The 25,538-nt window shown below is 40.4% G+C and overlaps 1 protein-coding gene across 1 annotated transcript in view; it reads left to right on the forward strand.

The window, feature by feature from the left end:
- Window positions 1-25,538, forward strand: part of Nell1 (NEL-like 1) — an 887,940-nt gene that overhangs the window by 293,169 nt on the left and 569,233 nt on the right. Inside the window, exon 12 of the mRNA NM_001037906.2 lies at window positions 11,000-11,128. Within this exon, the coding sequence (NP_001032995.1) occupies window positions 11,000-11,128 (129 nt within the window). The remainder of the gene's footprint in view (window positions 1-10,999; window positions 11,129-25,538) is intronic.

Genomic DNA, 25,538 nt, shown 5'->3' on the forward strand with positions numbered 1-25,538 from the left:
TATCGTAAAGGTTTAATTGATATGTCTAGTTGTATGTTAGAAGACATGATGGAAGAAGTCTGGGAAAAGCAGATTTTATATTTAAGACGTTTTAGACATTTGAACAAATTCTAGATTTAAGATGTCACTATATACTAATTTCAGAATCGTTTCAAAGACTCAAATACACTTATTTTAAAAAGTAAAATAAGTTGTGAACAGTGGCTTGTTTATTTACTTATTTGTGATTTTTTTTCTTGATTAAGCTGTATCTTCTAAGCCCATAAAGATAAAAGGACTACTAAATTTAGAATGCCAGGCATGATTTCTTTCTGGTGATGAGTGTCTCTAATCCAAAAAGCAGTTGGTTACCCTCATAACAGCCATGCCATTGTTGCACAGTGAGTGCGGCGTACTTGGTGGGTTGGTGTTGTAGCTCACAGAATTCATAAGTAGATGAGGCTATTGATGGCTGTTCTTTCTTTAGTAGCCTGCATAGCACTACCTTGCATTTTGAAACTTAGCACTTAGCTCACTTCCAGCTTGATTTCTCTAAGGCTTATAACCAAGTGTGTGGTGTCTTCAGAAGTATGGTCTAGACATTTGGTTCTCAAGGGCACCAAGGGCAATAGCAGTACTATATTAATTTTGAGTCCCACCAGGGCTTCTATGACCAACAGCTTATAGGGAGGTATCCCACACATGTTACTAGAGGCTTTGTTTAATAGCTATGCTCTCTGGGGCAGCATTATTTACTGTAGTAGATACTTCAGTTCTCAGTCTTTCTGTCTTTAGAAATTATTTTTAAATTATCTTATAAAGTAGTATGTTTTCATAAAATGCTATTTAATATATCCTTAGTTTTGATTAATATTCTGACCCCTTCTTTTATGAACAGAGAGCACAGTGAATATGAACATGAATATGAATATGAATGCCTTTGTATCTTTGTGGCAATCTTTAGGTATATTCCCAGGAGTGATACAGCTTGATGAGGTAGTAGTTCTATTTTTAGCTTTTTGAGAGACCTCTACACTGATCTCCATAATGGCGACACCCATTTATTCTCCCAGTGACAGTGAATAAGGGTTCCCCTTTCTCTACATGTCTGGAGAGGTCACAGGCCTCTGTGGGGGGAGCTTACCTTTGATGTTATTGTAAAATGCAAATGTTGTCAAACTGCCTTCTAAATATTTACGTTTATCCCTATCATTAGTACTGTTCTCAGCCTTGGTTAGAGCAGCTTCCCCTTGCAGTGTGTGGTAGTTATGGTAGTGACTAATAACTGTCCAAAGTGCTGAGAATAAGGGACTGTTGAGTGCTGAACCCCAAACAAGTTGTCTATACAGCCTCCTCCAAGGGAGCTGCATGCAAGAGAGTGTGTCAAAGATGTACAAGCTGGAGGATAGGGAAGAATATGAAATAGGCTGTCTTCTAGATGTGAGTTCATTGCAGCTGCGTTTACCTGTATAATACTGGCTTATAATTTATCAACAATCAAGTGTGGTTGGAGGACAAGAGCAGGAGACTCCACCCCTTCCAGAGATACTCTTGCTGGTTAGTAATTCCTGAAAGATCGAGGGGCAGTTTCTTCAGTAGTATAGCCACAGCTAAGCTGACCATGCTCCGGTGAATAACCCGTGACCATGCTAAGGCACATGATCCTAATTAGATACAGTGGGTCACTTAAATACTCACACACACAAGACACTTGGGCTTTTGTAGGAATAGAATGGGATAAAAAGGAAAATGGGTGGGTGAATACAATTAAAGTACGTCATATACAGTTACAAAATTACAAAAGAATAAAGAACCAAAGGATAAATTAACATTGAACAATATTGATGCTAATCAAGAGAGTATTTTTGAGTGGGATCATGCCTTAGACCTTCTTGATAACCATCCTGAGGGGAAAAGTTTGCTGAAGCCTGACTGGAACATGAATGGGCAAAGGGAAGAACTGGGTGACAACTGACAATAAATATTAAGAAAAAGAAAGCTTGTGTCTTAAGTGACATGCTCTTCACAGACATCAGATAAGAAAGACAAAGCCATTTGAAGGATTATAGAAATAGAGAGCGAGCTGAGGATTTATGAACCTGAGCTGACAGCCAGCTAAGACGCTGAGGTAGTACTTGATGAACGATGATGGTTAGCAGTGGGAAGCAGTGTTTTTGGCCTGGGTGTTGAGGCTGAGTCACGACCACACATGGTTGCTAAAGATCATCAGACTCTACTTACTATAGGAGGAGTTGGTGGTTTGTGAATAGTAGCATTAATAAAAACGTTGAAAGAAGAAATATGGTGGATGGCCTAAGGGAGTCTGAATGGTTTGTGGTGGTGGGATGGCATCAATTCATCTGTTAATTCACTAGTTTATCCACTAAGGTTTTGCCTGCCCATCAGGCCTCTTACTTATGAGACACACATCCACATAGCAATACCTGTATAGTACAAGGCCTTTTTCTGCCAAGACTGAATATTGGGTAGTCCAGTCTGGCTTTGAACTTGGGGTGTAGCTGAGGATGAGCTTAAACCTTTGATCCTCCTGGCTGCACATCCCAGGTGCTGAGATCACAGGTGTGGAATACTCTTTGCATATTACTGACGATGGAAACTCAGGGCCTTATGAATGCTAGACTAGCATCCCACCCACTGATCTACACTCCAGCTCTTAGAAAGCTTTTGATTAGAGACCCCGATTAGACATAGGCTCTGACCTAAGAGGGTTTAGTGACGAAAGTTGTGCTTTTGCTCAGAGGACTTAGAGTTATCAGACAGGGACGTATTGAAAAGCCCTTTGTTTCCCTCACTGTAAGTGTATTTTTAAAGCTTTATAGTAGGTAAATAATAATTATATATCATATGAGGTCTAAAATGATGTTTAGATACTTGTTGACATGTTTGAAGGGTTTTGTTTCAGGCTGTGGTATTCACTCTGGGGGAAAAAAAAGAAGACATGAATAAATCAGATGCAGAACACATATGCTAAGAGATGACTGTGTGACATTGTTTCAAGTGTCCCAGTGGTGAGAAGCCTGATGAATATTGGCTTAAGGAGTGAGCTTCAGATACTTCCTCGTACAGGGAAAGCCACAATGCCTAAAATTGCCCCTTGTGCAGCAGAAACATCAGTTTCTTTTAGCTGTAATGATCACTGTGAGAATTTTAATCTGGCTACAAGCACCCATAGGTGTTAGTTCCCAGATTTTTGAGGGTTAAAGCTGTGTTCTGCTTTTGGTTGGGGCTGCCACTGGTTGGTGGCTGGCATCCAGTCATTTTCACTAGGGCTGTGGATCTACCTTTTTATGTCCCAAGAATCAGCCACACTTTTGACCTTTTATTAGATTTTGCCATCACAGAGGGTATATGGTACAAGAGAAATGCAGAAATGCATGGCTGCAGGAGCGATCAGGGCCTGACCTGGATTCCCAGTGTCTGGAGTGGAAGAGGAATACTTCCTGTGGCCACAAACACCAATACAGGGAGAGCAACTGAATCTTTGCAGTCCACCTGTCTTAGTCAGGGTTTTACTGCTTTGAATAGACACCAAGGCAAGTCTTATAAAAAGCAACATATATTTGGGGCTGGCTTACAGGTTCAGAGGTTCAGTCTATTATCCTCAAGGTGGGAACATGGTAGCATCTAGGCAGGCATGGTGCAAGGCAGAGCTGAGAGTTCTACATCTTCATCTGAAGGCTGATAGTGGAAGAGTAGCTTCCAGGCAGCTAGGATGAGGGTCTTATAGCTCACACCTACAATGACACACCTACTCCAACAGGGCCTAATAGTGCCATTCCCTGGGCCAAGCATATACTAACCATCACACCACTTAATTTAGAGCAATGATGTTCTGAGAAGGCAGAGATAACACTCCAAAGCCAAGCTGCCTTTCCTCTCAACTCCACCTAGCTGGGTCTGTAGGAGAGGGGACAAGGCAGGCAGCCATCCTGGAGCTCAGCTTCCCAGGGGTCAGCCACATTTCTGAGACTTGCTTCTGTGCCCCTCTCATTATGTTTCCATCCATTCACTCCTCAGTTCCTGGGCCTAGACATGTCTTAGAGCACTGAGTCTTGTTGGTGTCTTCTGGGATCAACTCTGTGGTCTTTCAGGTGCCACCTGGGTTGGAGAGATAATCCAGAGCAAGGCATTAATGGTGTGTATATGTGAAACTATTAATATCATATAGGGACAGATTCCTTTCTACGACACAAAATAAAAACGCCCCCATTTATCCTCCAATTACCTGTCATGTGTTTGAATTTGAATTTTTCTTTTATTTTCATAACTTGCAGTTGAGGGGACAATAGTTTTATTTTATTTTATTTTTTCTGCATGGAAGGGAATATATATTTTCTCTTTTTTAAACAATTTTATTAGATATTTTCTTCATTTACATTTCAAATGCTATCCTAAAAGTCCCCTATACCCTACCCACACCCTGCTCCCCTACACACTCACTCCCACTTCTTGGCCCCGGCGTTCCCCTGTACTGAGCCATATAAAGTTTGCAAGACCAAGGGGCCTCTCTTCCCAATGATGGCCTACTAGGCCATCTTCTGCTGCATATGCAGCTAGAGACAGGAGCTCTGGGGGTACTGGTTAGTTCATTTTGCTGTTCCTCCTATAGAGTTGCAGACCCCTTCAGCTCCTTGGGTACTTTCTCTAGCTCCTCCATTGGGGGCCCTGTGTTCCATCCAGTAGATGACTGTGAGCATCCACTTCTGTATTTGCCAGGCAATAGTCTTATTTTAAACTTTAGTTCTCACTGTTAGCAAGATCACCACAATCACCATCATCATGTCCATCCCCATTCCTACCATCACCATCACTAACATCATCTATTACCAACATCACCAATAGAATGGGTACCAATGTCCAACTTCTTTAGTATGTATCAGGAGTTGTTTCAAGTATTTTATATTAATTTGGCTCTTCACATTCTTCAACCACAAATCAGTAATGCTATCTCTCTTATTTAAAATATTTACTGAAATGACAGGCACATTACAGGTGCAAGAATCTTATTATTAGTAGTAAAAAGCATTACCTTCTAGGCTAAATGTTGTTGGTTTAAAAAAAATTGAAGAATAACAGTTCTAGAATTTTCTCATTAAAATGAATTAAAGTATAATTTTGCCTTGTCTGGGGATTTGCATGGTTTTTAAGCCTGAGTTTGTACTTTCCATAATCCATATGCCAAAATGTAAAAGGGTAATTGTTGCATGTGTGAGAGGGTCAGGGGGCGTGATCTCTCTGTACTTGCCTGTCTTGGCTGAGGGTCTCAGCAGCAGTTTGAAATCACCACTGTCATCATTTCTGTATGTACTGAGGCAGGAAAGGTGATATGCAGTGTTTGTTAGCTGCAGACCCTGAATTATACATGAGATTTCCTGATCCCTAGGTGCAGTTTCCTGTGAGATGATCGTATGTGCTGTAGCATAATCATTAGTATCCTCAAAATGTACCGATTTAAAGGGGATAAAGTACTGTCACATATCTTATCACATTTAACCTATATTTTATAGAGCCGAGCCTCCCAATTTAACCCTCAGATGCTGCATAGTATGTTTTTTTCATTTAGTAGGTCTTGCAGTAGAGAAGGAGAAAGAGAGAGAGAGAGAGAGAGAGAGAGAGAGAGAGAGAGAGAGAGAGAGAGAGAGAGAGAGAGAGAGAGAAGTTAAAGAAGTGTGATGCAGCATGCTGGAGTTGGTTTTCCCTGAGAGCAGGTTGTTTTTTGTTTGTTTGTTTGTTTATCTTTGTTGGTTTTCTGCATGACTTTTTATGGACAGTGCATAGCCTGGTGCTAGTATGAGATGATTGAATGAGAATCTCAAAGGGTGATTTTCTCAAAGGGTGAAAAGCAAACCTTTAAGACGAGGCTTATCTGTCTTAGACAAGGCTTATCTGTCTAAGGCTATCTTGAGTCTTAGATTGGGTTCTACAGGAGGAAGTTGGCATTCCAGAAAGCATAGGGCTGCAGGGTGTCCTATTTGTGTGGTTTAATTCTCACCCCAAGGCAAACAGACAGTTTAAAGTGATTTTATGTTGACAGTCCCTTCAGCCACCTGACAGAGGGTAACATAAAATACTAAAACCCAAGCCAGGAATATTTTCTACATATTCCATTTCAAACAAGATGAGCTCTAAAATGAAAGAGTCAGGCTCAAGGAAAAGAAAGAAAACAAGCCACCATCGATAATGTTCAGCATAAACAACAAACTGCAAAATCACAAAGCCAGCTGGTTGATAGTGAAAGCCTCAACATAAAGATTGACTTAAAGGATTAAAAGGTGAGTAGATGAGGGGATATCAAATTGACTAAGCAGATTAAAAGAAACAACACTGAATTCTAGACTAAAATATAAGGGCAATTTAAAATGATATGAGAGACTAAGGCAGAATGAGACACAGCCCAACACAGAATTAATGAACTAAGAGTTATATGGGGAATTCACTGAAATTTAGCAGGAAAAGAACAAAAAAGACATAGATCATGTGACAGTAAGACAACAAAATAAGAGAGACCCTGTCATGTGACCCAGCTAGAAGTCTGAGAGCAAACACTGATCTCTTGGCTCCTTCTCATTTTCTGGTTTGTTCTGTCTTCATCTGGGTCTAACTTGTCGTCTCTCTGCAACATGTCTCTGTACAACTATCTAGGTAAAATTGTCCCCCCTTTTCTCTCTCTGTGCCCTCTTAAATAGCTTTCCTTCTCTGTCTTTTCTCATGGGAATTAGACATATCCTATTCTATCAAATTTCTCTCTGATTAATCACATTGTCGGCCACTCAATTAGACACCACTTTCAAACACGGGTGCTTTTTTTTTTTTTTTTCCTACAAATTAACTTTATCTTCCTTGCTTGGGATTAAAGGTGTGTACTAAGGGCTGAGCCACACCCTAAGTAGAAACAGTTTTTCAGTAAATAACTTAATCTCTGGGCTTCTCTGGGTTCACAATATGTTGAAATATCCTGCAACAAATAGTGACTGTGCAGATATGAATAGGTGATAGAATTGGAGATGAGTAGTTTATCCTGTATTATATAATCACAATGTAATCACTATCTAATCATACTAGTATACAAAAGCACATAGTTTTTGATGGGTCATATGGAAAGATTTGTAGACAATAGACAACCCAGTGTGATACAGTGCTGAGGAGAGAGAGAGAGAGGCATTTCTTTTTATTTTAATTTTATTTGTTTATTTATTTTTAATTAGGTATTTTCTTCATTTACATTTGCATTGCTACCCCAAAAGTCCCCCAAACCCTCCCCCCACTCCTACTTCTTGGCCCTGGCATTCCCCTGTACTGAGGCATATACAGTTTGCAAGACCAATGGGCCTCTCTTCCCAATGATGGCCAACTAGGCCATCTTCTGATACATATGCAGCTAGAGACACGAGCTCCTGGGGGTACTGATTAGTTCATATTGTTGTTCCACCTATACGGTTGCAGACCCCTTTAGCTCCTTGGGCACTTTCTCTAGCTCCTCCATTGGGGGCCCTGTGATCCATCCAATAGCTGACTGTGAGCATCCACTTCTGTGTTTTCTAGGCCCCAGCATAGCCTTGCAAGAGACAGCTATATCAGGGTCCTTTCAGCAATATCTTGCTAGTGTGTCCAATGCTGTCAGCGTTTGGAGGCTGATTATGGGATGGATCCCTGGGTATGGCAGTCTCTAGATGGTCCATCCTTTTGTCTCAGCTCCAAACTTTGTCTCTGTAACTCCTTCCATGGGTGTTTTGTTTCCAATTCTAAGAAGGGGCAAAGTGTCCACACTTTGGTCTTCGTTCTTTTTGAGTTTCATGTGTTTTGCAAATTGTATCTTGTATCTTTGGTATTCTAAGATTCTGGGCTAATATCCACTTATCAGTGAGTACATATCATGTGAGTTCTTTTGTGATTGGGTTACCTCACTCAGGATGATGCCCTCCAGGTCCATCCATTTGCCTAGGCATTTCATAAATTCATTCTTTTTAATAGTTGAGTAGTACTCCATTGTGTAAATGTACCACATTTTCTGTATCCATTCTTCTGTTGAGGGGCATGTGAGTTCTTTCCAGCTTCTGGCTATTACAAATAAGGCTGCTATGAACATAGTTGAGCATATGTCCTTCTTACTGGTTGGGACATCTTCTCGATATATGCTCAGGAGAGGTATTGCAGGATCCTCCGGTAGTACTATGTCCAATTTTCTGAGGAACCGCCAGACTGATATCCAGAGTGGTTGTACAAGCTTGCAATTCCACCAACAGTGGAGGAGTGTTCCTCTTTCTCCACATCCTCGCCAGCATCTGCTGTCACCTGAATTTTTGATCTTAGGCATTCTGACTGGTGTGAGGTGGAATCTCAGGGTTGTTTTGATTTGCATTTCCCTGATGAATAAGGATGCTGAACATTTTTTTCAGGTGCTTCTCAGCCATTCGGTATTCCTCAGGTGAGAATTCTTTGTTTAGCTCTGAGCCCCATTTTTAATGGGGTTATTTGATTTTCTGGAGTCCACCTTCTTGAGTTCTTTATATATATTGGATATTAGTCCCCTATCTGATTTAGGATAGGTAAAGATCCTTTCCCAATCTGTTGGTGGCCTTTTTGTCTTATTGACGGTGTCTTTTGCCTTACAGAAGCTTTGCAATTTTATGAGGTTCCATTTGTTGATTCTCGATCTTACAGCACAAGCCATTGCTGTTCTATTCGGGAATTTTTCCCCTGTGCCCATATCTTCAAGGCTTTTCCCCACTTTCTCCTCTATAAGTTTCAGTGTCTCTGGTTTTATGTGGAGTTCCTTGATCCACTTAGATTTGATCTTAGTACAAGTAGATAGGAATGCATCAATTCGTATTCTTCTACATGATAACAGCCAGTTGTGCCAGCACCATTTGTTAAAAATGCTGTCTTTTTTCCACTGGATGGTTTTAGCTCCCTTGTCAAAGATCAAGTGACCATATTTGTATGGGTTCATATCTGGGTCTTCAATTCTATTCCGTTGGTCTACTTTTCTGTCATTATACCAGTACCATGCAGTTTTTATCACAATTGCTCTGTAGTACAGCTTTAGGTCAGGCATGGTGATTCCACCAGAGGTTCTTTTATCCTTGAGAAGACTTTTTGCTATCCTAGGTTTTTTGTTATTCCAGATGAATTTGCAGATTGCCCTTTCCAATTCGTTGAAGAATTGAGTTGGAAAATTGATGGGGATTGCACTGAATCTGTAGATTGCTTTTGGCAAGATAGCCATTTTTACTATATTGAGCCTGCCCATCCATGAGCATGGGAGATCTTTCCATCTTCTGAGATCTTCTTTAATTTCTTTCTTCAGAGACTTGAAGTTTTTATCATACAGATCTTTCACTTCCTTAGTTAGAGTCACGCCGAGATATTTTATATTATTTGTGACTATTGAGAAGGGTGTTGTTTCCCTAATTTCTTTCTCAGCCTGTTTATCCTTTGTGTAGAGAAAGGCCATTGACTTGTTTGAGTTAATTTTATATCCAGCTACTTCACTGAAGCTGTTTATCAGGTTTAGGAGTTCTCTGGTGGAATTTTTAGGGTCATTTGTATATACTATCATATCATCTGTAAAAAGTGATATTTTGACTTCTTCCTTTCCAATTTGTATCCCCTTGATCTCCTTTTGTTGTCAAATTGCTCTGGCTAGGACTTCAAGCACCATGTTGAATATAGAGAGGCATTTCAAAAGTAAAGAAAGGGATGCACCAATTCTCAGATTCAGGCCCCATCCGCAAGAAATCATAATGTGAAAACACATTCATGTTCATGAACTTCAGAATAATTGAAGACTAGAACATCAAACCAACCCAAGGTAACCTTTCACCCACCAATCAAACAGCCAGATAAAGGTTCAACATCTTCATTGACAGAATGGTGACCACATTAGAAGGAATGGCTATTAAATTAACTTCTAATTATCAGTAACAATATGAAAACTGTAAAGCAGAATCATATCTTCAAATGTTGAGATTACATACCTTTACAGAGTAGAATTATTTTTCAAATACAAGGATAGTTCTATAATTGGCTGATTGAGGAAGTCTTGCTGTGTGGTCAAGGCTGGTGCTGAATCCTTGTGTTCTAGTTTCCCATATGCTTGGAGTACAGTATAGATTTCATGATACGTAGCTTGAACATTTGAAATGAATTAAAATTAAGTTCAGAAATAGCTGAGCATAGATTTCTAGTAGATACTTGAGGAGGTAAAGCAACTAGCCTACAAGGGATGGGTGGAATTCTGGAATAAGTGTGGGGCAAAACAATTTTGACTTGTCAAAACTGTGTTTAAAACCATTTAGCAACAATTTTATATTTCAAAACATGCAAATAATTCCAATATTGATTTTTAAAGGAAAGTAGTTAAATGTAAATTATGGAATTCTCATAATGCTGAGACACAGCATTGACAAATGAATGCCTATAAGCACTGCCATGGTTAGAGTTTATTAATATGAATAAAGACATCTACAGGTATATATATACAGAATGATTATACGATGGGAGGTTGAAGATGGCAAAAACTGAATATTTGTTTAGAAATAAGCATCAGTGTATGAAAAGATCATAGCTATGTACAAAGTAGTGAAGCCCGGCAGAAAGAGAGGCTCTATAATGTTAACACTCACATTAGATTCATTGTATCTCCTATACCCATATATTTGGGTCATGCATTCTTTTCTACACATCATAAATTATCTACTAAGATAATTATAACAATGTAAGAAGCAACAAGACTGCACAGATTGGCTTGGGTACAATACCCAGACAGGAAGTAGCTTAGCAAGGTAAGCAGTGCCAGGCACATCAGGAAACATGCTCTCATACACAGGACAGTCCAGAGTTTCTCCTTCCTGCCCTATAGCTCCTACTAGGCTTAATCTTGCATGTTCATGGATCTATTTCTGTGATCCCTATGTCATATACAATACTGTGTGCCTTATTGTTGGAGGCTCTTCCTTCTTGTCATTCCTCCATGTAAAACATTCTTTCTGTCCTGTAGGTCATAACTTCTGTGCAGAAGCACCTAAGTGTGGAGAAAACTCGGAATGCAAAAATTGGAATACAAAAGCGACTTGTGAGTGCAAGAATGGATACATCTCTGTCCAGGGCAACTCTGCATACTGTGAAGGTAAGGTCAGCCAGGTCTTGTGGGGAAGTGGTAGAGAAGTTTATTTCCAGTTACTACAGATATGGATTTGGCTATGCAAGGGCATCAGTTCTCATGGTTTATCCAGCAGCTTCATGTGAGAAACTAAGGGCTGTGTGAGATCATACCGTCTCCCCACTGTCCACACCAACACCAGGGTAACCACAAGCACAACACTTTCATTCTAACGATTGGAGGGGAGAATCATCTCCAAGGTCATCATGGGATGTGGCAAATGAGTTCCCTTTTAAAATAAGGGATCAGACATTGGCTTAGACCCAGATTTCATCTTCAATTCCTGAAGGCAGAATTATTTTTTCAGTTGATTTCCTCAAAGGATGATTCGTGAGCTGTCACTTTCTGGTCATTATCAAAAATTAATGTGACTGACAGGACTTATGACTTAGCCCCATGAACTGACACTGTTACAATGGGGATGTGGCCTCAAGCCCAACCTACCATTTCTTTGCCTTGTGGGTACATCCCTTTCTCCCAGGCTCAGCCCCTCACATGCTGCTGGTGGGCATTGCACACATGTACTCTTTTAGCAGCCAGAGGGGTGGGGCTTGCTCTGACCACGTCTAATATATCTGAGCCTGTCCTTTTCAAAGGCTCTCCCTGGTTCCTCCCCTTTGGGCAGAGACGTTCTATAAGGCAGAGTCATGATTGGTCTGCTTCTCTGCTCCTCCTGTTTCAATTTGGCCACTCCTTTCATCTTTGATAGCTGAATATCAAGCCATGGTAGCCTGGGAGAAAGGCAGTTTTCTCAAACTGAACAAATGGGGCAGTGTCTATTCACTATCACGCACATGTAGCTTGGTTCTAAAGTGGGTCAAGTGTTCTTAAGGTACAGATGGTGCTCATATGTGACAATAATGATAAATGCCTGTTCAGTCTGTGTTCTGTATTGCTGACCCCTCTTTAACATTTTGACTTCACTCAAAGAGCTATTCACTTCTTTAAAAAAATTATCTGCTGATTCCCAGTGATGGTTCTGGTGGGTAGTCCTTGCTTTTTCATTTATTCTGGAAGGCTTTCTTTGTTCCTTTCTTCTTAGTCAGTAGCAGTATTCTAACCTGGGGGCTTCCTCCCTCTTTTTAATCCTTTTATTTTGCATTTGTGCTTTTGCTTTGAACTTGATTCACATCCTTTGGGAAAATAAAGTTACCCTTGTGATTATGAATATTTTCCATCCACCCCTAAATTCTTCTTAGCTATTTGTCAATTTGGGGAAGAACATTATAAATGTCAATACTTCAGATTAAGTGATTTCTTTATATTTCTATCTTATGTTGTTTTCCACTTAATCCGGAAAAAAGCCTCCATGTGAAAATCCTTTTAATTCAATCTCTATGGGAAACACTTCCAAACTAGGTAATGAGCTGATGGAGTTGTGCTCCTATCTTCTGCTAAATGTTGGGTTGAACTCTTAGCCATTATAAAAGTGATAGCAGAATCCAGGGCCCATGTGCATTTGAGACCTAGAAGAAATGGGAGTAATGGCTGCTGTGAATGCTTGCTGTGACTCTTTGATTCTTTCTTCCTTGATTCAGGTTTTTATTATATAGAATTGGCTCCAAAAGAGAACAGTGGTACTAAAGTTGCCCTTTCTGTGGGAGGCCTTTAAAAAAATTAGTTACACTGTATGACTGCAGGTTTGACTCACTGTTTTCTTGGAATGCCTCTGCCTAGTTCACCATCTGGATCTGTCTTCATGCCAGCATGCTTGCTTGGTACCAGTGGTCTAGATCATAGTGATGACTAGGGGCTGTAGCCATTTCTCTGCCATCATAGAGACAGTCCAGAAGTTCCATGGAACTTGTTCACGGAGACAGACCAGTTCTAAGGAGGAATATAACTAATAAGGAGGAATATAGGGCATAACAACAGAACTCTGGAGCTAAAGCAGGAACTACATGCTGGGCATCCAGAGGGAACTCAGGACCACATGTAGTAGATGCCAATGCTTAAGAGCATGTGCTCATCATCTTGAACACATCGAACTTGGTCTTTGGGTTTACATTCCAGTGGTTACATGATACTGACATCCATACTGCTGTAACTCCAGTCACTGTGTGTTGAAGGACAGATCTCTGTGTGAGATTCTACATTTGCGTGTTCAAAACTATTTCTTCCTATAGGGAATTCTCTAAGCCCTATGCTACTCAGACATGCAGAAGATTCTCCATCTTAGTTTTCAGAACTGGATTACCTCCTACCTAGTCCTGACATTACTCATCTGATATTTGGGGAGGGCGGGGAATCCTATGAGGTCTGGTTGCTTATGGTCCTCCTTTGGATCTGAAATCAACCTCTTCCCTTTGAATCTAGTAGAGGTGTGGGAAGAGGAAACAATGAGGGTAGTTTGAGAAAACAATGAGGAAAATCTGTTCCTGCACCGCTCTTCTGTTAGTTATGCATAATTCTTGTCATTTTCTGAGTTCGTACCTAGGAATTTCCATCCAGTGTCATCTAGTGGAGAACCTTAGAGGTGAGTGTCAGAGACTCCCAGGGATGCATTATTTGCCATAGCTTAGAGACAACTAGAGATGCATAAACTGCAATAAATGAATGAAAATGACCTGGATTATAAAACCACAATGAGCAAGATTAGCTTGAAATTAAAACAAAACAGTACACACACTGTCCAGAAATCTTGAAGGATCCATCCCAGATTCTCAGAGGAAGACAAAGCACAAAAGGCATTGAGCTTTCTTACCTTTGTCCCGTGGCAGCAGAGCTCTGGTGTATTAAAGACTCCTGATCTTCAGAAGTTATAAAACTGCCGAGGAGATGTCAAAACTCCTGACCAATCAATGGAAGATAATAAAACCTTCTGTCAGCTGTAATACAATTCACCAGGTTTCATTTTTGCCTTGTGAGACTGGGGCAGGCACAGTCCTCATCCTGAAAACTCCGTTCATTGGATTTTTTAGTGTTTTGAGGATCTGGTTGGCTGGGGATTTCTCCCCCTGTGATAGCATTTTCACTGAGTGGGTTTTAGGTAGTTTCTGATACCTTTGTGTGAATTATAACCAGTGTCTGGTATAACTGCCATGCTAGCTGTCCTGTTGGCACCCTTACTACTGAATTTGGAGGCTGAGCAGCTTTTCATGAACCGGAATGAGTAGCTGTTTGTAAGGATGAGGAATAATATGATGTCCTTTGCATCCTGAAGGATGAGAACTGATTGAAAAATGACCCTTTAGTTGACCTGAGTTTCCCAGGATCCGTTTGTATTTGTTGCACTTATGGGAGCTTAGAATCTGTGAGCACATGGCAACCCTGACCATTGTTAGCCCCACTTTACCCAATGCAGCCATTGAGACTCAGAGAAACCCAGCCATGGCAGAGCTTAGTGATTTTCTACTCTGGTTTTTTCCTGATGCTCTGGTGGTCTCTGATCCTAATCCTCCTACTGTTCTGATCTCCTATTAGAGTTCAAAATATCTTCTTTTTTTCTTGATTCATCCCGCTGACATCCAGGTTAGCTAAAGAACTATAGTGGGATGGGGCTAAGAGACAGCTGAGCTCTTAAGAGAATGCAGTGTGTACCACAGCCATGTCAAGAAACTCAGGTCTGTAACTCCGTCTCCAGGGAGATCTGCTGCCTTGGCTATCTACCGTCACAGCACTCAAATACATGCATGTAATTAAGCATGATAAAGATAAACCTTAAATAAAAAATTAGTTCAGGCATGATGGCACTTGTCTTTAATTCTAGCAGGGTTAGAGGCAGGTAACTCTCTGAGTTCTAGGTCAGGCTCGTGTTTTAGATCAGAAAGACCATGTCTCAAAGAAAAAAAGAATAGAAAATGAAGCAAACAAGCTGCAAGTAGACATGACCCAGATTATTTCTGAATGAAGACTAACAATTTTTGCAAGTTCCTATCTCTATTATTCTCTTTCTGGCACAAAACCTCATCATATATCAAGGGTTTTGTTGTTGTTGTTGTTGTTGTTGTTGTTTAGTCGGGCTTCTAGAAGAAAGATAACATGGAACAATTGACATCTGACAGATGATGAGTAGATTTCTGGTACATGTCATATGTAATATTTTATACCATTGAAATTTGCCTTGATGGTGAGGGACAGCTACCTGTTGCTTTTCTATAACTGAGTTGAGTTTGCTGGTAGACCCTGATTAATTGATCCAAAGTTCTTATATTCAGCAGAGATCAATATTTACAATAAAAAAGCAGTGTTGAGAATCACTAGGGAAAGTCTAAAAGACAGGAGCTAGCAGTCAGGCAGTAAATTGTTTTGTATATGTGTGGTAGAATACAGTTGCAATTTAGTGTTTGGTTATCCCAAATCCAGCATAGGAAATTGGATTTCCCAGTTCACATTCCAATGAGATGGAGCATACTAAAAATTTACCAAATTTCCCAGATTGACTAAAGGTTGAAAAGATTGTGTTGATTATCATCATCTTCATCACCATTATCGTTATCATCATCATCGTCATCATCGTCATCACCACCAGTACAAGCTCCTGGTTTGTGTTCTCTCAGAGGTCAGTGCTTTGAGAGCCAAATTTTATTCATCTACATGTTATGGTAAAACTGGCAGATGACCAGGGAAAGTGCCTTGAGATGGAAGGACTAGATTATATCAGTTATGCAGGGGAATGTGGGACACAAGCCATTGTCACTTACAAAACTGTATGTGCTCTTTCATCAGAAAGCACAAATGGAGCTCTTTATGGGAAGAGTTTAGCACGAAATGACCTCTGCTATGTGAATCTAATAATCACACGTAGCAGGTATTCCGAAGCATTGGATACACACAGGCACTGATCACCAATGTGAATCATAACTTCTCTTTTTAAATAATATCTTTTATTTCCCAAGATTATGTTATAATTATATCAGAGCAATAACTTCATGTGATTGGAGGTTACGATGGATGCATGGGCCCGGTTTTTCTTTTCAGTAGTAAGAGACCTGGAAAGTTGCTGGAAAAGAAGAGTTCAAATGGGAAGAGGCCTCAGACTCACTATGAAGGTAGAGATTACTGTACAGAGTCTAGCGTGAGCACGCTTCCATAGAAACAAGCCTGCCAGTTCCTGCTTTAGAGACTCCACGGGGACTGGCCCAGGGTGCTTGCTACGCTTCTGATTACCCAAGAATTGATCAGGTATCTCTGCTTTCACGTTTTCTTTTACATTTAAGTGTTTTACATATTATAGCATGAATGGCCCTTGCGATTCACAGAGCCCAGTTAATGTTCCAGTTTGAGTCTATCTCTGAAGTCCTGCTTTGACTAGGGAGGAATTATCCATCTTTAGCAAATTAGCTCTTTGCCCTTGTGGCTGGGTATTGGCAGGAATTCTGAATGCCGGATGTAAGAATGCCTCCAGAAGTCTTTCTTCTTCTGTTTAGTCTGCTTGCCTCAGCTAGATAGCTTGTTACCCAAGTGTTTTCTCAGACAGATTTTAGCCTTTGTTTCGTCTGAGTAGCTCTATCTGTTGTCCTACCTCCAACTGGAACAGCTAGACTCCTTTCCATTTACCTCTGCATCTTTGATCCCAAGGCTGCTTGGGCTCAAACCCAAGCGCCCAAGATGCAAACACAAGTGTACCCACCCTTCCTCTTACCTGAGCCCTCCATAGCCCTTCTGCCTTGACCACTTTCAGTTTTAGTTGAGCTCCCTCAATACTAATTCTAAATGTGTTTGCGTGATCAGATGATCCCGGTCGTTTCCTCCTTGGCATCACATTTTTAGCACCCAAATGTTTGCTGCACTCCATCCCCTCAGTGTGACTTTGTGTAAATGACTAGGGCTTCGAATTTTTAATCACCTCACTTGTAAATGGGCTGGGAATTCTCCTGTATAGCCTGGAATCAAATGGGACAATGAACTGAGAATAGAGCTGATGTGTTGTAGAAACACACAGTAGAAACATCATTGTTCATTCACACTATTTCCCACTCTTCTTCACATAAATAGGTGTGTTCCACAAACACTGCACAGCACCCTGTGCTTGTCCTGGTCCATATTGTCATCTCTTTATCCTGCCCTGACAATTTTCCTCTTGGAATTAAAACAGACACAGCAAAATACGAGCAAACTTAAATTCTGTTACCTCTACTTGAGTCAGACCAAAGAGTTCTTGTTAAAGCTTGAGCCCTTCAAACTGTCTGACACAGTGGTCAGAACAGCAGGGTAAGTGAGCTATTAAAAACATTCTTCAAATTCATTTGTAAGGCATTGTTTGAAATTTTTCATTATGTTTTTGCAATAACGTGTCAAGTATTGATTAGGTCTCTAGGGTGTTTTGCAGAAATGGGATTGTCATGTAGCTAAACTATTGCATTCAAAAACTCTTTGGGTTCTTGCTTTCTCCTGGGTGGCAGTGCTTAGCTCAGCTAATAGTACACCCGTCTACTTGGTTGTTCCCATCACAGAATGTTGAAACTGCTCATGAATTCAGCCTTTTCCAACCTTCGTTTCAAATGACCACCTATTTATTGCATCTTCGTTGTGTCAGCCCTGTCTGAGTCTTCTTTGTTTCTTAGCTAGTGATGACCATGGTAGCCACTCTTGCCCCATTTACTCACCTTCCCAACAATATATGAAGGGGGAGCTTTGAAAGCATCCAGAAGTTATGCCGTTGCTCTGTTACAAATTGCCTGATGGGTGCCATGGTTCTTGGAATAATACCCAAACTTGGATCTGGGTAAGGCTTGGTGTGAGGTTGGGCTCGTGAGCTTGGTATTTCTGTTGACCTCTGCTTTGTGTTCATGCGTCTTCAACTTTATTGGCATTCTTTGCATTCTTCCATCAGGTCTGGGTGGTAGTTCTTTCCCCAGCCTGGGACGCCCCTCCCAAGTCTTTGCAAAGTTTTCTCTTTCTCTTAGCAAGCTCAGAAAATTCTGAAATTTTCTTTGAAAAATTGAAAGAACTCTTAACCACCCAGATGAGAGTATCTTTTTCAGCCTCTAATGCTTTCTTTTTTTTTTTTGCCATTTTGATATTTGAACTTTATTTTCATCATAGCAATTTCTCTCTAAAAATTCTTTTTCTTTTTTTCAAAATTATTATTATCTTACTTTGTCCTTTTGAAGTATAAACTGCATGGGACGGTAATTTTACTCCTTATTATTTTCAGTCTTTAAGGTAGTGCAAGGTGAATTGCTGGTGAACAAACGTGAGTTTAATGGAAGGAAGGATAAAGGAAAGAATAAAGGAGGGAAGAGAACAGTGGGATAGGATTCAAGTCTCTGTGTGATTGTCCCTTTCTTGTGACAAAGTTGCCTTGTGTCATTCAAGTCCTGCTTTCTACAATGTGAAGTTGCTTCTGCTATGTTTTGCTACTATTCAGTCCATGGAATATTAGCACACGTGTGTTACCATTTCCCCTGTATTATTTTTCTGTTGCTGTGAAAAATACCATGACCTAAAGGAACCTAAGGTAGAAGGGGCCTATTTTAGTGCTTATGGTTTCAGAGAGTCCATAATGCTGAGGACCCATAGCATGGTGGCAGAAGCAGGAAGCTGGGAAATCACATTTCATTCATAAGTAGGAAGCAGAGAAAATAAGAAGAGGGTGAGCCTTGATACATCAAAGTCCATCCCCAGGGGCATACTTCCTACAGCAAGTCTCCATACATAACCTTCCCAAACAGCACCAAGTATTTAGATACTTGAGCCCGTTGGGGACATTTCTCATTAAACCACCGTACCCTACTATGAACTAGCTGTCTTTAGTACCTCAAGATGGGCATTTGTCACAACATTTATAGTAAATCAACTGATGTGGGGCTTACAGCAATGACAGCTTTCATTCCTCATTGCATAATCTTTAAAATGGCTGTTTCTAGTCATTAAGGTCTTCCCTCAGAGCTCTGAGTCAGGCCCCCTTTGGTGGTCCATCATGTGTAGTCTGTGGCCTTCAAGGTCATTGTGGAGAAGGAAGAGAGAACAGAAAGTTTTCAATGTGCCTGTGCTGGTTACATTTCACTTGCTAAATCCTCGTTACCCACCACACTCAGCGCCAAGGGAGACTGGTGAACAGCATCTAGCTCTTTGCCCAGGAGGAACAAGAATTTGTGATAAGCAGCTTTCTGATCTTGCTGGCTTTTCTGCTTACTAAATGAAAAAAAAAAGTTCCTCATTAATTTTAATCCTTTTTACTCTTTTATTTCCTGTGTTCTGATGTCAGCAGATATTACTGAGACTCATTCATAGATAGGGTTGGATAACAGGACAGTTTGCCTGCCACAGTGTCATTGTCTTTTTCCTAAGATGTCTCCATGGTGACTACTGTTGCTCCTCTGTGGGGTTGCTTCAACTCTGTATACCTCATATCCCAAAGTGACTTGCCTGATTTCGTGTTGTTGTTGTTGTTGTTGTTTTGACAAAATTCATGGTTTTACGTGCAGTATGCATTTGGAGCCTTACACTAAGCAGAAAGCAGTTCATGCAAAAAGCTTAATATGCATCTGCAAATGATTGATGTCATCCTAATGGTAGCAGAGATGAGTGTGTGCATAATAGGATGCTGGATAATGAAGAACATCCCCAAATTGTGGAGTTGTAAGTGCCATAGAAAAGGAAAGTGGAGATTGAAACAAAAATGAATGTAGAAATGGCTGGCCCTGTTTGCCTGGTGGCTTGCCTTGGTGGCTGACAACCCCCAGATAGTTCCATTTTCTAGTGTTTTGTGCTCTCTGTTGATTTTCTTGACACTTCCTGAGGCAATGATAGAGTGGAAGAATGTTGAAATGAGGATCAGGAGACCCTGATTGATCCTGGCTTGATCATTTAGCAACTGGGTCACCATAGAATGTTACTTGATCCTTTTGTGTTTCAGTTTCTCATAGCTCAAATAAGTTATGAAACAAGACGCAAATAAGGACAACTGGAAGTGCTTTGTGAAGACTGGTATAATATAGGTGTACATTGTTATATCTTTTATCATTTTAATTGGGCAGTTATGTGTCATATTAGCAATACATCTTATCTTTTGCAGCTACTGGACTAGAACATAGGTCTTCCTGGTCTGTCTGTCTATGTACACATACCCTAGATATATATTGTTCCCATGAGTATACATATTAGGCCAAGTTTTTATATTGAGCTGTGATAGGCTTCATAGAAGTGGGTCTTATATCCAGCCATGTCCTTTATCTGCATCAGTGAACTCTGTTGTGGTCTTGCAGTATGAAGCATACAAGGCTGCTTATATCACAGTCCTGTCAAGGGTGTAAAGCAAGCAGGTGTGGAGCCTTATTTTACTTAGGCACATGCTTGGCAGGGGCTTCTGGGTTGTTAGAATTCTGAAGATGATCAGTGACCTGTCCCATCCTCAGGAACACCATAGTCTAGAGTGGAAGAAAGACTTATAACCAGATAATGAAAACATAGCAGAACTTATACCATCATAGACTTAAAGACTGTAGTAGGTCTGTGTTGATGGGAGCCATGCATTCTGCCAATAGCACTCTCTGCAGGTTACCTGAGAGGCATGGCCAAGGAACTGAGTTCTTAAAGTTGTGAAATAGGAGAGGTGTGAGGGATGGATATCCTTAATGTGAGGGATGAATGTCCTTAGTGTACACAAAAGCACAGAGTAATAGCTTTAATATGACTACAAAAAAGAGCAACTGGTAGATGTAGCCAATGGTGAGATGACAGGAGATCCAGGTTGTCCTATAAGCCATGCATATAAACAGTGTACAGACATCACACTAGGTGAAATGAATTCACTGGAGTATGGAGAACATTCTGGAACTTTATGCTTAGTGCTATCTCATACTAATAGCTTTCATTTTAATATATATATATATATATATATATATATTATATAATTATGATGTAGTATAGTACTAGTAGACACATATACTTTATTAAATAATTATGTATTTACTTACAGAAAGTACATGCCCAAACATTTTTATCTCTAAAGATGCATGATCAAAAAAAAAAAAATCATCAAAGACCACAGCCGTGGACCAGAGTCACATTGAATTTGAATTCTGAGGTCAGGAGGATGTAATTGGATGTCCTGTCAGGAAAGTTGTATTCCAGGCCCCAAGAGTTCAGAAGCATTGACTGGAGGGTCACTGGCGGAGAAGAACCAGGTTAGGTGACACTGCTTGCATAGTTCATGTCTTCCCAGGTTCAGGCATGGCCACTGTAGGTGGGAAATAGATAAAATATCCCCGAGGCCACTTGGAAGAGTCCATCTGGCTTTGCTTAGCTGCTTGGTGGTGTTTTTCTAAAGCCTACAGTTCCTGCACCTGACTCCCGATGGGCTCCCAGTGCGAGTGATGCACCTGGCATTTCCCTGGTGTGTCTTCCTCTCCTCAGGACACAAGACACTCAGAGGATAAATAGTTACAGCCTCTTAATTGCTTTCCAGGGATGTACTTTCAACATGGGAAATGATACTGAGACAATTCTTGGTTCCTTGTGTGGGAATTTTAGATTTTAAGGAGTTCCCTTAAAAGTCATTAGTCATTTATTTATAGCACTTAGCATTTTAAAATTATATTTTTCTCTCATATATAATAGCCCAACCACAGTTTCTCCTCCCTCTACTTCTTCCAGTCCCTTCACTAACCACCCTTCTCCCCCAGATCCATTCCTCCTCTGTTTTTCCAAGTGCTGGGATTAAAAGCATGCACCACCACCACCACCTGGCGAAATGCTTTTCTTTACCTAAAATGTGAATAACTTTTGACTCTTTGATATGTCTGATATCCAGATATAAAGAATTGAGTATATGATGTTGTTCTTTGTGAGTGTATCTCTGTGTGCCTGTGCATGCACATATGTGTAGAGACCAGAGGATGACCTCATGTGTCCTCTCCTATCACTCTTCATCTTGTCTTTTAGATAAGGTCTCTCACTTAACTTGGAGCTCACTTGTTTAGCTAGATTGCTTATTGAGGTCTAGGGAATCCCCATGCCTCTCTGCTTGCTTTGAAGTTAAACACGAACCCATATTTTTGTAGATAACTGGGGATCTGAACCCAGGTCCTCATGGTAGCACTTCTCACACAGTATCTATTGAGCCATCTCCTCAGCCCCAAACTTTTTATTTTGCTTTAGCTACAGCTACTAGTATATATCTGTCTTTGCTATTGAGTTTAAATTCTTGGCAAAATTTGCCTAGATAAAAATTACACATGCCAAATCTTTAGGGAAGAAAAGCAGAGGTTGGACAGAAACCTTAAAATTTGATCTGGTGTATTTGACTTAAAACTTCTGTCTTTATAATTTGTGAAATCAGACCAAAAATACATTTATCTGTGTTTCTGTCTGGTAAAACCAGTGTGCAAATGTATACACTCCAGTGGTCTCTTTTTGTGGTTGTGTGTGTGTGTGCAGAGTGTGAATATAGGTGCATATGTGGGCACATGCAAAGGCCCGGGGAGGTTGTTAGGCATCTTCTTTAACTTTGTACCTTATTCTCTTGAGACATGGTTTCTTACTGAACCTGAAACATGTAGTTTCAGCTCGGCTGGCTAGCCATTTAGCTCCCACAGTCTGCCCATCTCTGCTCTCTTGCTCTGGAGTTACAAGCATGTGCATCCATGCCTAGCTGTTTATCTGTGGGTACTGGAAATTTGAACTCAGGTCCTCATGCTTCACCTCTTTAAGAACTACTCTAAAGACAAAGGCAAATTAAGCTTTAGGAAATGAAATATAGAACAGCTTAAGATTTAAATAAATTATCAGCTAACTATGAGTATAGCAACTGCTCAATTATGAGTATGTAAATTCCGAGTCATACTGTAGTGAATGTGTTGTGAGCAGTGGAGATGGGGAGGACCATTCCTGGAGTGAGAAGGAAATGGGCATCTTACAAGCGAGGACTATGGTGGCCTGTGAATGACACTGGATGTTTCATGGGCAAGTATGAATTGTCCCGGGGGATCCAAGATGAAACTATTCCATGAGATGGAGGGAGCTGGCTGATGGGAGATGGATAAGTGCTGGGAGGGGCCTCTATAGAAACACTGAGGCAAGAAGAGGCCAAGTGAGCCTGTACTGTTCTTAGAACCCAGTGTGGGAGCTCTGGGGGATGGAACCAGGAGTCTATGAAATCATTCTAAAGACATTGGGGTGCTGGAGTATTTTTTTATGAGAAACAATGAGATTTGATTTTTATTTTTGAAAAAAATTCTAACAACAGCAACTCGTCAGGGACACCAACTATCAGCTAGTGACGCTCATCTGGGAAAGTTGTCATAGTGGGTAGAGGTGAAATCAGCAGGCTGAGTGATTTGCTGGATGCTGATTGGGAGACTGAAGGCTGTATAAAAAGAGTTCAGGTTATTCTTTGGCTCCTCACTTTGGTGACTGACTTTGTAGTTCCCTGCTCTGGCTCTGAGAAGACTTTGTTCATAATTTAAAGGATCTGGTTACTACTCTCTATAGCTCCTAAATTATGAGCTATGGGCTGCTTCAGATTCATCTCCAAGCTGCCAAGGCCCAGCCTCCCGGCCTGGAGAATGGTAGTTAGTTTAGAAACTAAAGGTATGATTGCCTGTGTGAACACAGTGCTTCATGGGCTCTTTTCTTGCAGCTTCTAAACTAAATAAAGTTTGTTACTTAGGCATGTGTGTGTGTGTGCGCGCACGCGTGCCTGCATGAGTTAAGTCACTACAAGTACGCAGACACCTAGAGAGAGGTCAGAAGGTGTTGGGTCCCCTAGGATTACAGAAGCCTATGAACCCCCTGATGAGAGTGCTGGGATCTGAACCTGGCAAGAGAACAAGCCCTTGGTAGCTTAGCCATTTCTCTAGCCCATGTCTTGTCAATTTCCTTTCTAATTTAAAAACAAAAAGAGTCACTATGGAACATTCCATTTCTGACCTACCTATGTTTTATAAGAGCCCTTCCCCCCACCTCATTCGTTTACCACTGAAAAGAGTTTCAGAATTTCTGTGCGAGCTAATAGCGATCTGGGTAGTACTTTATTGCTAGGCCCTTATCACTTTCCCTTCTGCTGAGGAATGTCAGATTTGTTGTCTTTGATGCTCACTCTCCTGGCTCCTCAGAACTCCAGTGGCAACTTTTCTGAGCGCGGCTAAAGAGCCCTGGTTTGTGAGATAGATTACACTTCCCGTGTTGACGCTTCCAGCGTTCTGCCAACTTCTGCTTTTTGCTTGACTTGGCGAGGTAATAAGTTTGTTTACACTTGTGAAGAATAAATGGAAATGAGCACGCTCTTTCCAAGCACCAGGCTGTGCACAAACACTGAGCTTGCTGCTGGTTTGTTCATTCTTTGTCTCACTTAGAAAGCACCTGGTTTTATTACATTTACCTCATCATTAGTCTATATCTTATTCATCCCCAGAGTAGACAAATGATGGTTTATGTATATTTGTATGTAAATATATACCCACATCTATCTATCTATCTATCTATCTATCTATCTATCTATCTATCTATCTATCTATCTATCTATGTAGCTACTATATGTAGCACAATCCTAAAACTATGTATATCCTGTTCTGTATATAATTTCAGGTAACATGTTAAAATTATCATATGACATATATGCTTTTATATATAACAGACATAATCTCCATTTTATACCAGTTAAAATTTGCAATAAGTTTTAATTTAGATACTATCATCCTCACATGTAGTGAATTGTCAAAGCATGGTAGAATTTTACTGGCTGTTGAATAGAAACAAGACCATTGGTATCTGCATCTCTACCTTCCAACCCCCAGCTCTGACGTGTGTTTCTGCCTTGGCCACTGAAGGTTGAGTGCCTCTTTTTGAAACTCCAGACTTAATGCTTAAGTTGTTTGCTTACATTCTCAGTTCTCAGTCCTTTCTACTTGTCTGAGGGAGGATGAGAACAATGATTCATTGTTTAAAATGTTTTGAACATGTTGTACACCAGATCTTAGGATTACACAATTATTGGCTTTGAAAGCTCGTAGGAAACTGCTTAGTTTATTTTTCTTTAAATGGTTTGTACCTGGAATCATGTTTTTTTCACAGAAGAACCCTGTCATCATTCTTTGAGACACTTTGTAAAACAGTCCTTAGTGTGTTTCACTTGTAAAGAAAATCTAGAGATACAAGATTTCCTAGAAGTCCCAGACATTGATGTGACAGATGCCAGCATTTTCTATGGTAACTATGATAAGTGTCAAAGTTTAATTACTCTTTTCTAATGCGAGTTCCTCTGAAACTCGTTGCTTCTCTTTTACAATTTGTCTGACTCAGGCCTTACAGATTTAATTTATTTAATAGTTAATAAAAGAATGTTGTCCTTCTGTTTTTCTCAACTTGATGAACACAATCATTAAGCATGTATATAGGGATAATTAACATATTAATAGAACATTTGCATAATGCATTATAATTTATAAATTGCTTCAATGAATAATGTTCCCTTTATCTTCTAAGGTGTGGC

Source organism: Mus musculus, chromosome 7, assembly GCF_000001635.26.
Source record: "Mus musculus strain C57BL/6J chromosome 7, GRCm38.p6 C57BL/6J".
Lineage (NCBI taxonomy): Eukaryota > Metazoa > Chordata > Mammalia > Rodentia > Muridae > Mus > Mus musculus.